Source organism: Rutidosis leptorrhynchoides, chromosome 10 (assembly GCF_046630445.1).
Source record: "Rutidosis leptorrhynchoides isolate AG116_Rl617_1_P2 chromosome 10, CSIRO_AGI_Rlap_v1, whole genome shotgun sequence".
NCBI classification, from domain to species: domain Eukaryota; kingdom Viridiplantae; phylum Streptophyta; class Magnoliopsida; order Asterales; family Asteraceae; genus Rutidosis; species Rutidosis leptorrhynchoides.
This window is the reverse complement of record NC_092342.1, coordinates 344,072,675-344,086,897: the sequence shown is the minus strand read 5'-3', so window position 1 is coordinate 344,086,897 and position 14,223 is coordinate 344,072,675. Positions and strand designations below refer to the sequence as shown.

Below are 14,223 nucleotides of genomic sequence, written 5' to 3'. Positions count from 1 at the left end.
ATGGATACATGACTTATCCGTACGGATCCAAGTCTCATCCGTACGGGTCTAACAAATCTGCACCCGTACGATTGCAAACCAATCCGTACGGTTGCAGGCTCATCCGTACGGATCCAATCAGCATCCGTACAAATCCAATCAGCATCCGTACGGATGCAGTTCATCTGAAGCAGTAACATTTTCTTGACGGTTTCGAGCTAAAATAGCCAAATCTCGTTCTAGGACTTTTTTTGACCTCAAAATCGAACGTAAATCAGACACAGAACATTTAGGGACTTAAACCCACTTATTATATAACAAACGGCTTCAAATTCTTAAGATTTGACACATATTCACCTTTTTACAATACTTAACTCAAAATCCCAAAATCTCATATTTAAGAGACGAAAATGGACAATCTATACCTTGTTTGAATCTTAAAAACCACAAGCAACTGATTTCCAGCTTGAATCAAACACACAAACAAGATTTGAGATTCTAGGGTTTGAGATGTGAAGAAGGTTAGGTACGGGGTAATTAGTTAATTTGGGGGAAAAAGAAAATGAGCAGCTTACTACTCATATAAGGGTGTTAATTACAATACCCCATATCACACGGATATTTACAGTTTTCAGATATCTTATATATTTCATTAGGCGACTCTAACTGAGTCCAAATAAAATAAAATAAAACATTTTGTGAACCTTGTCACAAACTGATCTTAACTAAACCGTCAACTAATCATAAATTATAAACATATAATTAAATTAAATGCATATATAATTACAAATATAAACCTAAGAGCAAAAAAGTCATCTTACGTCCAGCTCAAGTTTCTGTCTGTTACATACAATGCTATGCGAATTTTAGGAGACCCATAATGTCGTGGTTTCGGAGATACACCGGTTATAGTAAGTACCATTGGAGCATTATGAAAATCTACATAAATAAACATAGTGAAGTATCGACAATGAGAATACTTTAGTCACATGTTACTATAAATAAAACCCCGAGAAACATCCAACCGATAGAGGGTAGTATTTTGAAGCAGGTCGTATTGATGACCAAGAATCCAAAAGCAGGAAGCACATTCAGGAAGGTAAGTTATAGTCTGGAATAAGGAATAAGGATGTGCTTAGGCATCGTACTTAGACTAAGTTCTATAGTCTTTTTGATCTAATATAATAAAGCAAATTTATAAATACTTATCGTAATTGTATCTTTCAAAAACCAGTTTTAAAAAAGAAAAAGAAAAAAGAAAAGACGAAAAGACTGTGAAATTAACAAGCACATTAGTACCCACTAAGTGACATTTGAATGTCCAGTCCTTTTCACCCTTAGGTTTATAGAAAGGCTTTACTTAGGACAAGGTATCGCCATATCACGTTTTAACCATGATGTTATATTGGATCACCGCTGTAGTATTAAGAACAGTTGGACTTATATAGGCTGGTAACTCATTTAGACAGCTCACGACAGGAATAGTACCTGACTAGCAAGTTCCTAAAAAATCGAAGAAGGGCCGTTTTTATCCTTACCTTATGGTCGTGGGTAGACGTCGATGGTAATATTTCAGACCGTCCAATCAGAATCCTCAAACCTAAATCTCTAGTGACATATTAAAAAAGTAGTAGGAATACGGAGCATAGTCTAATATTTAAATTAAGTGATTGTTTACAAAATCTCTTTAATAACTTTGTCTAAGATAACCACCGAAGCTTGACTTGAGTGGTATGGGGTGAGATTGAACTTGGGGTACTGTCAACCCAGGTTCGATTCTCATCTCAAACAGAGAGTTTCCAACCTTTGATGGTACTGCCAACATCAATGCGATTTGGGAAGGTCTCTGAGAGGTTTTTTCCAACCTTCGATGGTATTGCCAACATCACCGCGAATTGCGTTTACTCCTAACGCGTGTGTGTGTGACAAATGAGAGTATACGATGTCGATATCGGTGTTAAAAAAAAACCTGTCTAAAATATATATCAATTTAACTTTATAATATTCAATAATCAAATAATAAAACCTATATTTGAAATTATTTGATTAAAAAGTAAAGAAATAATATTATAAAAATTCAAATTTTTATTTTTATGGCATAAATAAAAGAAAGGAAAAAAAGTATTCATAATGAGTTTAAGGTAAAACGTGTTTGTTACATTAAGAGGGGAAGATCATACGAAGCAGCTTACTTCTCACTATCCCAGGAAAAGATACACTAATTTACAAAAATAGTATCTGTACTTTCATTAGTTACACTTTTAGTGCTTACGTAGAGAATCTCTTAACATTTTGGTCCATTTCTCCATTATTTGTTTGTGTATAAAAAGAAAATAATACATAAAAAGCGATTTCTTCCAATTAAGAAATGTCATATTATATGGTATCAAGTTATAATAATTAATAATTTCATTTTATTTATGAGGTCTTTTTATAGTACAGCAAGTTGCTAAAACGTCACCAATTTGAGTCTCTTATTCTCCCACGTACGTATAACTATCATCATCCAATTTTAAATTAACTTGATATTATTAAAAAATTTACAATATTTACTTGTCTCATAGACTCATATATGTATAAAATAGAATCAGAACAGCTTGAGGCCAAGTGGTCAACTAATGTTGTAAGGAATATATGTAGATATTGATGAGTGTAGGCTTATTTCTAACATACTTTTTCATTTATTCATCAAATATTTTTTTTTTTTTTATAACTATTAAAAATGTGAATTAAAAGCTTATACATTACAGAATGTGAATTAACTGTTATATATTTTTGACAAATATATAAATAAAATATATAATCGATATATCAATAGCCATTTAATTAGTTAAATAAATTTGTCTATATTTTTCATAAAAAAAATGATACTCCGTAAGATATAAGACTTGTATACGTGGTACGTACATATCCTATGAAAGTCAATTGATGAAATAGTGCATTTAACATTTGCATGTGATAAAAGCCTCATTGGCCAACTTTCTGTTAAGAAAGAGAACAGTGACCGGGGAGTGTAACAAAAATGTCAAGAAAAGTTTCATTTATCAAATTTCAAAAGTAAGAGGACTAAAAGTATAAACGTTAGAATACATAAGGGACTGTTTCTGTAACTGGCTCAAACTTTAAATGACAAAAGCTGCATAAAAGGCCCTCAAAAGACAAACATTTTAGAAAGAGAAGAAACTAGAGATCAAATGAAAGGAGAAATGATTGTGTCATTATTGTTATTAGTATCATTAGTGGCGGTTTTGAAGGTTTTTATGGTGTTATGGTGGAAACCTAAAAAGATTGAAGAACATTTTAAGAAACAAGGCATAAAAGGACCTCCATATTGCTTCTTAATTGGCAATGCTAAGGAGATTGTTAATTTAATGATGGAAGCTTCTTCAAAACCTATGCCTTTTTCACATAATATACTTCCTAGAGTCCTTTCTTTCTACCATCAATGGAAGAAAATATATGGTATGTTCACAATCTCTCTTTTATTCATAAAATCTTTTTAGTATTCTAATCCAAATAATGAACCGAAAATAAGGTAAAATTTTAAGCGTGTATGATCGGGTTTAAAACTACTTTTTGCCGTTGACTAAGATCGAAAGCGAGATCCAAATCACAATCCAAACATGGATTCTTGGTGGTTTAGATTATGTCCATGTTATAAACAATATTGGATCATATTGAGGATGTCTTTGGTCTAAAGAAGTTAAGGGTTTACAAGACTTTTTTTTGTATAGATTTCATATAATTATGATATATTTAATTTTGACATGCCGTTTTAATATTTCTTGCTTTTTCTATGGTTACTTAGGTTAAATGGTAATTCTATATAGTACATGGCTGTCTAAGTAAAATCACATGAATCATTGAATCATTGTGAATTATATGGTTAAATTTAAACCAATGTCCAATAATATTAAGGGTTTTGGATATGATACATACATATTACTATGAAAAATTTACCTTGTTTCATACATTATGCACTATTCATTACCATGAGTATCACTATCATTTGCGGTTGTCATCATTTATGAAGATAAAAAGTTTATTTTGGAATTTAATGCTAGAGGTATATTTGTTTCTTTGTTCTCTATGTGTCTTTATATGTTTCTTTATGTTTTTTTACCTCAACTTAATGCTTACCATTTCTAGTTCCTACTTAGGTCCACTATTGTAACAGTTGATCTAACCTTTCATATTAGACCATTTCTTGATTTTTTTTTTTTTTCTTCACATTTTCATTATGTTATTGAATCTGATATTGATTTTGTTAACAAAATTTTTTTAGGTGCCACATTTCTTATATGGTTTGGACCCATGGCTCGTCTCACCATAGCTGATCCCGATCTCATTAGAGAAGTATTATGTTCTAAATCCGAATTGTACGAGAAAAATGAAGCTCATCCACTTATCAAACAACTAGAAGGTGATGGTCTTTTAAGTCTCAAAGGTGAAAAATGGGCTCTTCATAGAAAAATCATCACTCCCACATTTCACATGGACAATCTCAAAGTACAATTTTCTACTCCTCAAATCCCTAATTTTGATTATTCTAATATATAAGAAATCATAATTAATATTAATTTATTTTTAATTGTCCTTGAAGTTATTGGTACCCGTAGCAACGAGTAGCGTGTTAAAAATGCTAGACAAATGGTTAGGCATGTCGGATTCAGGTGAAGTGGAAATCGAAGTATCTCAATGGTACCAAAACCTAACCCAAGAGACAATGACTAGGACCGCGTTTGGTAACAACTACGAAGATGGAAAACATATTTTTCAACTTCAAACTCGACAATTCGTCTTAACTTCCGAAGCGTTTCAAAAAATTTCCTTTCCGGGCTATAGGTATACATCACATATATGAACACTCTCATATGAACAAATATGATCATATGTTTTAGTATTGCCTAATATTATTACCTATTTCTTGGTGAAAACGTGCTTGAAAAAGGTCAAAGTTTATCAAAATCCATATGTAAGTATGTAACATGCATGGTTTGAGGAAATATAATAATTATACTTGGTATAATAATGCTAAATTTATACTCCGTATAAAAAGTTTACCATGCATATTACTAATTGTTAGAAGTTAAGTTATTATGTAATTATACATTTTGGGATTTGTTTAGGTTTCTACCAACAACAAGGAATAGAGAATGTTGGAAATTACAAAAAGAAATCAAGAAAAATTTGATGAAAGTAATTGAAAAAAGGAGAGAAAATTGGGATGACGAGAAAATAAAAAATGGGCCCAAAGATTTACTTGGGCTTATGATTGAAGCGGCGAGTAATCGGAATGAATTGTTGAATTTCTCACCGGCGATTACGGCACGTGACATTGCCGAAGAGTGTAAAAGTTTTTTCTTTGCCGGAGAACAAACTACATCTAACCTGCTGACGTGGGCTACTGTTTTGCTAGCGATGCATCCACAGTGGCAGGTGATAGCACGTGACGAAGTGATTAATGTATGCGGACCACGTGACATCCCCACAAAAGATTGTGTTTCCAAGCTTAAAATGGTAAATAAATCTCTCTTTCAATATCTCATATATCATGTTTTGTTCCCATATCAAATCAAAATAATAATAACTTGTAGACTTGCATAAGAAATTTAATCTTGAATTTCTATTTTTAAAACCAAAAAAGTTATGAAATTTGGATGAAACACATAAAATATATTTATAAAAATGTAGTTTTTGAACAAGCTTTCTGATGTTATATTTAGGTTAACATAAAATTTATGAGCTTAGGTCGTTAGAGGGTAAGTTAAAATTTCGTTCTGTTTAAGAAGTTTAATAGATGTTATTTTGGTATAGTTGACGATGATAATCAACGAGGCCTTGAGGCTATACCCTCCTATTGTGGCATCAATTAGGCGAGCAAAAGTCGACGTGGAACTAGGAGGCTATAAAATCCCCCGTGGTACCGAGCTTCTAATTCCAATCTTAGCCGTTCATCATGATCAAACTATATGGGGAAATGATGTTAACGAGTTTAACCCAAATCGGTTCTCAGATGGAGTTGCTCATGCGGCTAAACATCCTTTAGCCTTCATTCCTTTCGGGCTTGGTGTTCGTACGTGCATAGGACAAAATCTTGCAATTTTACAAGCGAAATTGACTCTTGCATTGATATTACAAAGATTCTGTTTCGAATTGTCTCCTAAGTATCAACATGCACCAACTGTACTTATGCTACTTTATCCGCAATATGGTGCCCCGATTATCTTCAAAGTTTTAGAGTCGGATCCTACCACAACATTAGCAACAAATTGAAGAAAGAAAAAAAAGGCACCACATCAAATGATAAATAATAAAAGATTAGGGACTAGAGACTAAATTATGTCTATTTTTATTTCCGCCCATTTAGTTTGATATGGTATATATAATGACCCCTGAAGTGCAAAAATGTCATGTAATTGCCACAAGTGTAATTATTTAGTTAGAAATATTTATTCTCATTTCATATGTACGTGATGTAAATCTTGTTTAACCTCAATTTTGTAAGTACCGGTTCATACTTTATTTGACTAAATTTCTTTGTTATTTGTTTTTCATTAAATGTTTATTTATTTTTTTGAAAATACAGAAAATCATATAACTAAGCTAATTTCATCTAAAAATAAATGACCAGACAAGAATAAAACTGATAACGGCGAAGCTCGAAATTAAAAACCTAATAATCGATTAAACAAAATTGACATCCGCTATCCAAAACCGAGCCAAAATAAACAACAAGAACACTAACAAACATATACTATCAATACAGAGCAATACTTAAACTTGAACGTTAACTACATGTTATAGAGGCAGGTTCAAACGAGAACCACAAAAGGGCGAGAACTGCGAGAACTGCGAGAACTTCTTAATTATATGATTTATGTGTATTTATATTCAACAAATTACATATAACTGTTGTCTGGTATTCATATCATTGGCAAATAAATGTACACAACCACAAATTACATGTTCAATTGTGAATTATATGAAATGTTCGCATGTTCACAAACACATCTGCACATGTGAACGAGAAATTATATATTTGATTATATAGTTAAAATATAGGTTTTTTAAACCCATTTTTTGTTTAATCTTATTCTCCGTCAACAGTTATATGTGATTCAATCTACTTACATGTGAAAATCGTTGTAATTTTAATGGTTCTTGCCATTTTTCTGGTTCTCGTTTGAATTTTTGACCATGTTTATATAGTTAGCATTCCACTATATTTTTGGAATATGAAAAAAAGAAGCTAAGTTATTGTTGCAAAAATTTGTACTATTTAAAATTAAATTTAAAATAAACATCATAAAAGAACTAATACGTAACTAAACAAAAACGTGTTGGATGATTATAGGGTCGTAAAATTTATAGGATGGTAAGTAAGATCGTTGATTAATGAAGATATGTAATGTAATTATGTACCGCATTAAATATATACTATGTTAAGATATTGTCTCTTATTATTCTAACATTCGTTTGATCATTTTTTGATATTTGATATATTCCGTAGTCCGTACCATTTGTATGGCTCGATATATGTAAATATTTGTATTATATTAGAGACGCTTATCTCTTAATTCATGCCAGCTAAAAAGCAATTCACATTTTTAAATGCATGTTATTCGATACATATAATATCAACACGTAAAGTTGGACGCGGTTGTCACGACTAGCAGTAATCCAATATTATAATCTCATATGTTTAGTGGTCACTTTTATAACTTCTTTTGTTCAAAATAAAATAAACATTACTTTATAAATACAAATATATATTTTAAATAATGTAACATAGGCTTAGATAAAATAAACAATTTGTTTAACCTTGTCACTTTTGTCTCAAACATGCTTTTCAATATAAAACTTCGGAGATGTCTCCCACATTGTACTAGACAACAAATTTAACATTCTGAAACCCCATTCGACAAAGTTTGCAAGTACAAAAGTTATTGCAATTTTTAAGGAAGTTGTCTTAAGCTTTTATAATTATTTATATTATATGTTTTTATAATATGATACTATATCATTATTATTTAGAGTAAAAATAAGTTTATTCATACACTTTTTTCCTTTTAATATTCAGCCATATGGGTTAGAATATTAAATCATTTAATTTTGTTCTGAAACAGAGTATTCTAATCCAAAAGAAACTATATATGAAAGCTAATTACAAGAAGACAAGCAACTAAATCAGTATGGTTGTAGATCCCTAGTTTTGCCAGTTCATTAGGGATTCAAGGTTGCCAGTTCATACACATTCAAAGTTGCTAACAAGAAAATTAAATTTTTAGTATGAAGTGTCATATGATGACTAACAAAAATAATATATATTTAAAAAAAAAAAAAAAAAAAAAAAAAAAACATGTTGATGTTCATTAAAAAAACTAGAAATGTGTATGGCTTTTTCATCAACATGCTGGTCCTTGTACAAATTAAATGACATTTTTCCAGAAAATGACATTTTTTAAGATATGGACATACAACGTGCTCTTGTGACGAAAACAATATTGTTTGCTTCTCTTCTCTTCCTACATTATTTTATTTGACCACAAAAGGCATGTGAGCAATGCGCACAGCTGTCTCCGAAACATGTGGAGAGTGTGCAGTCAAACAGGGCTCCAAATTTTTAAAAAGGTCCCAAATTTTGAAAATGTCTGTATAATAATTCATTATTTATATAACGTCAAACAATATTATTGAGATACAAGTTTTAATTTGTAATTAGTTAGTTCGCAAATCATTAATTTAAAAAATTAGTTTATATGTATTGAAAGATTTAATGTTTTTGGAGCCCATTTTTATCTATCAATCAGAACCTTTAAAATTAACGTGACGGCAGTGAGCCAATGAGAGTAATAGCACGACGGCGAATATTGTGGGTTAAAAAAGAATGTGTTCACGTACCTGTTTCAGACTGACAGAATCGTAATTCGGGGATGGAGACTATATATGGCCCTCAATTAAATTAGAAGAAAGCTAGATTAAAGATTGTTATGTCAATGTATAGACCGTCACATGTACTAATATTAATACCTGAAACCTATATAAACGCCCCTTTCTATGATGTGATCAAACGCTAAACAGGACACACGATTAATTGGAAAGCCATGTTTTAGCCAATGTTGGTTAATTTTGCACCGAGTCACTACAAAAAAATGTTACGTTTCTAACGCTTATTTTTTTTGACATTTTCTATAAGTGTTAAGAAATTTTCCACTTTCTAACGCTTTTGCAAGTTGAAAATTTGTTCACAAATAAATGGAATATTTTTAACACGGAGAAGTGTTAAAGAATTGTTGACAGTTGAACATGTCAAAAAGGAAATTATTTATGACAAACAAAAGCGTCAAAAATAACACATATTACTTGACAATCAAAGGCGTCAAAAAGTTACTAGTTTAACAATGAAAAGCGTCAAAGATACTCTGTATTTCACAATTTCACAATCAAAAGCGCAGATCCATTTCAGACTTGCATAAAAGAATACGTTTGAGCAGATCCTAAAACATAAATCCAATTTGACGCACAAATAAGTATTCGCCCCCTCCGATTGATTGTTCATAACCAGAGTACAGATCTACTACAATTAATCACACACATAATATCTTCATGGATCCTCTTTCCACGCTTAATTGTTCGTGTCACCAGATTGTTACACCGATTGATTTCAAAATTCATATCTCACAGGTGAGTTAGGTTTTCATTACTTCGTTATATCAATCAATTATTAGGGTTTCGTCAATTTATCTATCAATTAGCTGAGTTAGGGTTTCATCTTGTTTCTCAATTAGCTAAGGTTTTGTAATTTGTACATTTGATTTTGTGTAATGTAATTTGAGGTTTTGTAACGTTTGCTCATCATTGTAGATAAGAGAGCTGATAAGGCGAATTTTTATAGCTATTGTTCAATTTTTGATCAATTTGAATTATGTAAAATGATCTTGTGTTTGTTTAGGTAGTTAATTTGAGTCTGTGTTTGCATCATCTAGGTAACTGTATGTTCAATTATGCGAATGAGCTTGTGTTTGTTTATCTAGGATATGATTGTGCTAAGTTTAATGCAAACAGTCTTTCTTGAAAGCCATAATGAACATAGATAGATAGGAACTCTTTTCATAAGAGCTCATGTGAACTTGAAGTAAGATAGGAATTCAATTGGTTTCTTTTTGCTAAATTTTATAGTATTACTTGATGCTTAATAAGAATAATATGTCATGAGTTGGACTCATTAATAAGTATATAGCTTGAAATCATGTACTTAGATGTTAGTAGATCTTTCCTACGTAGTTCGAATAAAGAATTTTTGACATGGTTGTATTTGTTTTTTTGATTTTGCAGCTAACTCGGGACTGTTTGACAGAATTCTTGTGATCAATTTCTCAAGTCTTCAAAATACACCTAGGTTGATTACTTATTCATAAAGGTTATTGTGTTTCATTAGGTGCATTACATATATGGTTAATAATGTTATTCTCTATTAATAAAATACGCTACAAATATTTTCAGTGATGTTTATCGTTGATGGCTTTTTGCTAATGATGTTATTATATATAATATATTTCAGGTACCTTCGTTAATGGACTAAATGTATATAATTTCACATATATCAATTGTATACTTGTTCTTGTATTAGGTCAAGGGAAAGGATATAATCGAGTTAATTGCATCTGGACAGAGTTAGCTTCCATTCCATCAGGTGGTGGTAGTGTTGTGGTTGATGCTGCGACTAGTGGTGGCGGTGCTTCACTTGCAACTGCTGGTGCTGAGTCGAAGAAAGAAGAGAAATAAGAGTCCAACTAAGTTCTTCTATATGTCAAGTATTTAAGTTATTTGAAGAGAAAGGTTGCATATTTACCTTCTCGTCATGTTAAGTTAGTAACAATTATGACATTATGTTTGTGATTGTTTTTTGCAGGATATCAAGTTCAGTTTCTTTGATTAAGAGTAAGGGTCTTTTGTCTATAAAACTGATACCTTTAAAAGAAGTATCCTCAGTGTACTTCGTTACCACATGACCTAAAGAAAAAGGCAATATACTATAAGGTATTAACTTTTCTTATGCTTTTGCTTCTTCTAATAACTTTGTACCAATACCCAAACACAATAAATTGGACCAGACAACTACAAGTTCATGATGTTAATCATTTGTTAATAGCTATCAGGACTCCTAGCCAATATGTTACTTATGTGTAGTTGTTTCGTTCTCGCATCTGAACCATTTGCAAGTGTCCAACCATGGGTAACAAAAGTTTAACTCGTTATTTGTAACTCATGGCCATATGTTTTTTTTTTCCTTACACAAATCGTAGGTTTTATTGATTGTTTCATTCTTATAATTTAGTTTGGTTTTGACTTTTGATAGCTCAAAGATTGGGATGGCAAGGAGTTTATTTCAAGTAATTGGGAACTTGTGTCAAGTAATTTAGTTTGATATAGACAACTCAAAGATTGAGGTAAGGTTTTGAATTGACTTTGTCTTAATCTACCCTTATTTTTTGTTGCTCTTTCCTTTATTATAGTTGGAGTTTGATTATTTTTTGTGCTATGTATCATGTAACGCTTATTATATTTACTCGTTTATTGTTATTAGTTTGATGAATTGATTATGTTTTTCTTTAAATGATGTAAAGTTTTGATCTTTTTTTCATTTGATCGAGTATCCACAGAGTACTCACCGACTAAATAGTATATTATTTAGTCGGTGAGTACTCCGTGGATACTCGATCAAAACACGGTTCGAGATTTACTTGCATTATCGGTCAAAACAGGGATCACCCGGAAATCAGTCAAAGTGAAACTTGGTCAGCAACCTTGATTTAGTCCCTCTGATATGATAAATGATTATAATCTTGGTAGCATCAGTTAGTTATGCAACTGCTGACTAGAGGACTATGCATGTATACACATAGAATTTCATTTTCTAACTTCCTTAATTTTATAGACCTAGTTATCTCTTTGGCCTTTTAAGTATATTTTTAATCGCTAACTATCTTTGTTCACTCGATATTGTATGTTTTTCAGCCCGAGTATGGTGTATTGCATGAGAATGGTCCACACTAATTGTATGCAAAAGGTGAGCAAAAGTCAACTACAATTGTATTTGTTTAATTATTTGGTTTTCCGGTTCATACTTGATTGTATATGATTTAATATATTTTTATTTGTTGCAGGTAGTCCAGTTTGACAGTATAAAGTGAGAGTATATGTAGTTTAATTAGTTGATACTTTTGTGGAGAAGATTCTAAGATTGTTGAGTTGCTTGTTCTTGGGTTGTGTTTGTGATCTAGCATCAGTGGAGGAATTGGGTTAATTTTGCTCTCTTAGTTAAAATGTGTTGTTTTATTCTCTATGCTACTCTTGTAATGAATTTTGCAATATGAAATAGATTATATTTTTTGTGAAAATTTGTTATAGATAAAGTTACTGTAGGTGGTTTAATTTGTACACGTGCATGTATGTATTTTTGCATTCTGTAGCTTGCATGTCGGTTCCTGTAGGTAATTAGCTTATAAGTGTTAAAAACTAGTTATATTTTTAACAATGATAAGCATTGAAAAGTAAGTATCTTTAAACATTGATAAGTGTCAAAAATAGTTATTTCTTAACACTTGTAAATGCCATAAAGTGAAGGTATTTGTTAACAATTGTAAGTGTCATAAAGTGAAGGTATTTGTTAACACTTGGTAAGTGTTATAAAATTAAGGTATTTCTTAACACTTGTAAGTGTCATAAAGAAGTTATTTCTTAACATTTATACGTGTAAAAATAGAATGTGTTTGATAACACAAACAAGTGTTAAAAATTGAAAAAGTTTTCTAACACCAATATTTTTCACACCAACGTTAAGTGTTAAAAATTATAATTAGTGCACTTTTAAGCGTGGAAAAATGATCTTAAAATCGTTAGAAATTGCCAACTTTTTTGTAGTGAGTTATCATAATCTAGCCAGTGATATTTTTGGTGATTAACTGTACACCAACTTAGCAAAATTTTCTTTTTTTTTTAGGTCCGATAGCACGAGTCTCATACTTTCAATGAGTCTGGGCCGACACCAGTCCTGGCCTGAGCCCAATATATCTGTTTTATGGCTATGTCCCTAAAATACATTGCTACGATTGTGTCAATTAATGTACATATGAAATCTTGATATTTGTAAATTAATGTACGTCTTGTACTCTTGTATGAGTTAAATTGAAAGTGTTTTTAAAATGTAAATACATACACAAAGTGCCAATCACATTTTCGGTTTTATTTTTTGTTTGAAAAGCCACATGTTTGATTTTATGACTTCGAATAGTAGCATAGCATCCGTACAATTGGTCTGTTTAAGGTTAAAAGTTGCCCAACATCTATTTGATTATGTTTACTGCATACAAAGAATAGTTCCACCTTATAGAGCATTCCAATATAAAAGTTTCGTCATGATATCATTGTAATATTGTATATAACATCTATTAGTAGCATAGGCATCCGCTTTGCAACAGATATCTATCGTCCTTACTCCTTGGACGAAACAAATAATGAAAGCAGTGCTTCAATATCATCACGAATATAACTGTTTCCTAATTTATATATCATGACTTGACACTCGTCTTTTATCCTAAACCGCAGTCCTCAGAATCTATACCTAAGGCTAAGACACATCAACGCAAGACTTTAATAAATTATTTAAATGGAGCACACACGAATAACATTCTTTATAATCCACATATTCATATAATTGACGTAAAACGTCGTGTTAACATATCAGGTGTCCTTCATTGTTTGAACATGTAAACATCTCACAGTTAGTGTTTGACAGATTCTGATTATTAACATTAACAGAATCATCAGACAACTAAATTTAGTAATTGACTAAAATGACATCATATCATTTTTATTGCAGTAGATTTATTTTATAAATTATTTATATCCAAAACTAATTGTTATAGAACCTTTAAACATATAGAATCCAAAAGTTAAAAACTGATCATTGTAACTTCAATTCACTATATCCTATCCATTTCGAGATAATTGCACAAAAATGATTCGGTGTCGCAAGCATGTATAAGAATTAACAAACACTGGGTTTTACATTTGCAATGATTTGACGGTAATATTAACGATGTCCGATTAACATCAAATGTCGTTACAAATACAGCAATATAAACTTCGATTAAAGAGCAAATGAACAATAAGATGAAGCTGATTAACTCAAATCAACAATAAACATAATTTAAAGAATTGACGAATTAAATATTTCTT

General features: G+C 31.1%; 1 protein-coding gene and 1 long non-coding RNA gene across 8 annotated transcripts; both read left to right on the top strand.

Moving 5' to 3' along the window:
• The first annotated feature begins 3,173 nt into the window (after positions 1-3,173).
• Positions 3,174-6,255, top strand: LOC139871442 (cytochrome P450 734A1-like). The gene is made up of 5 exons (XM_071859156.1): positions 3,174-3,441; positions 4,265-4,488; positions 4,583-4,824; positions 5,109-5,499; positions 5,797-6,255. Exons 1-5 carry the CDS (start codon positions 3,174-3,176, stop codon positions 6,253-6,255), a joined length of 1,584 nt encoding a protein of 527 aa, XP_071715257.1.
• A 3,124-nt stretch (positions 6,256-9,379) lies between these two features.
• Positions 9,380-12,396, top strand: LOC139872401 (uncharacterized). 7 transcript variants are annotated; one of them, XR_011767026.1, is made up of 5 exons: positions 9,380-9,666; positions 10,318-11,218; positions 11,342-11,432; positions 11,748-12,052; positions 12,150-12,396. It is a non-coding gene; the product is annotated as an uncharacterized lncRNA (long non-coding RNA). The 7 variants fall into 7 exon arrangements; XR_011767028.1 differs by having other exon boundaries at positions 10,318-10,796; positions 10,895-11,432; positions 12,150-12,395; XR_011767027.1 differs by having other exon boundaries at positions 10,318-11,022; positions 12,150-12,395.
• Positions 12,397-14,223: the final 1,827 nt, after the last annotated feature.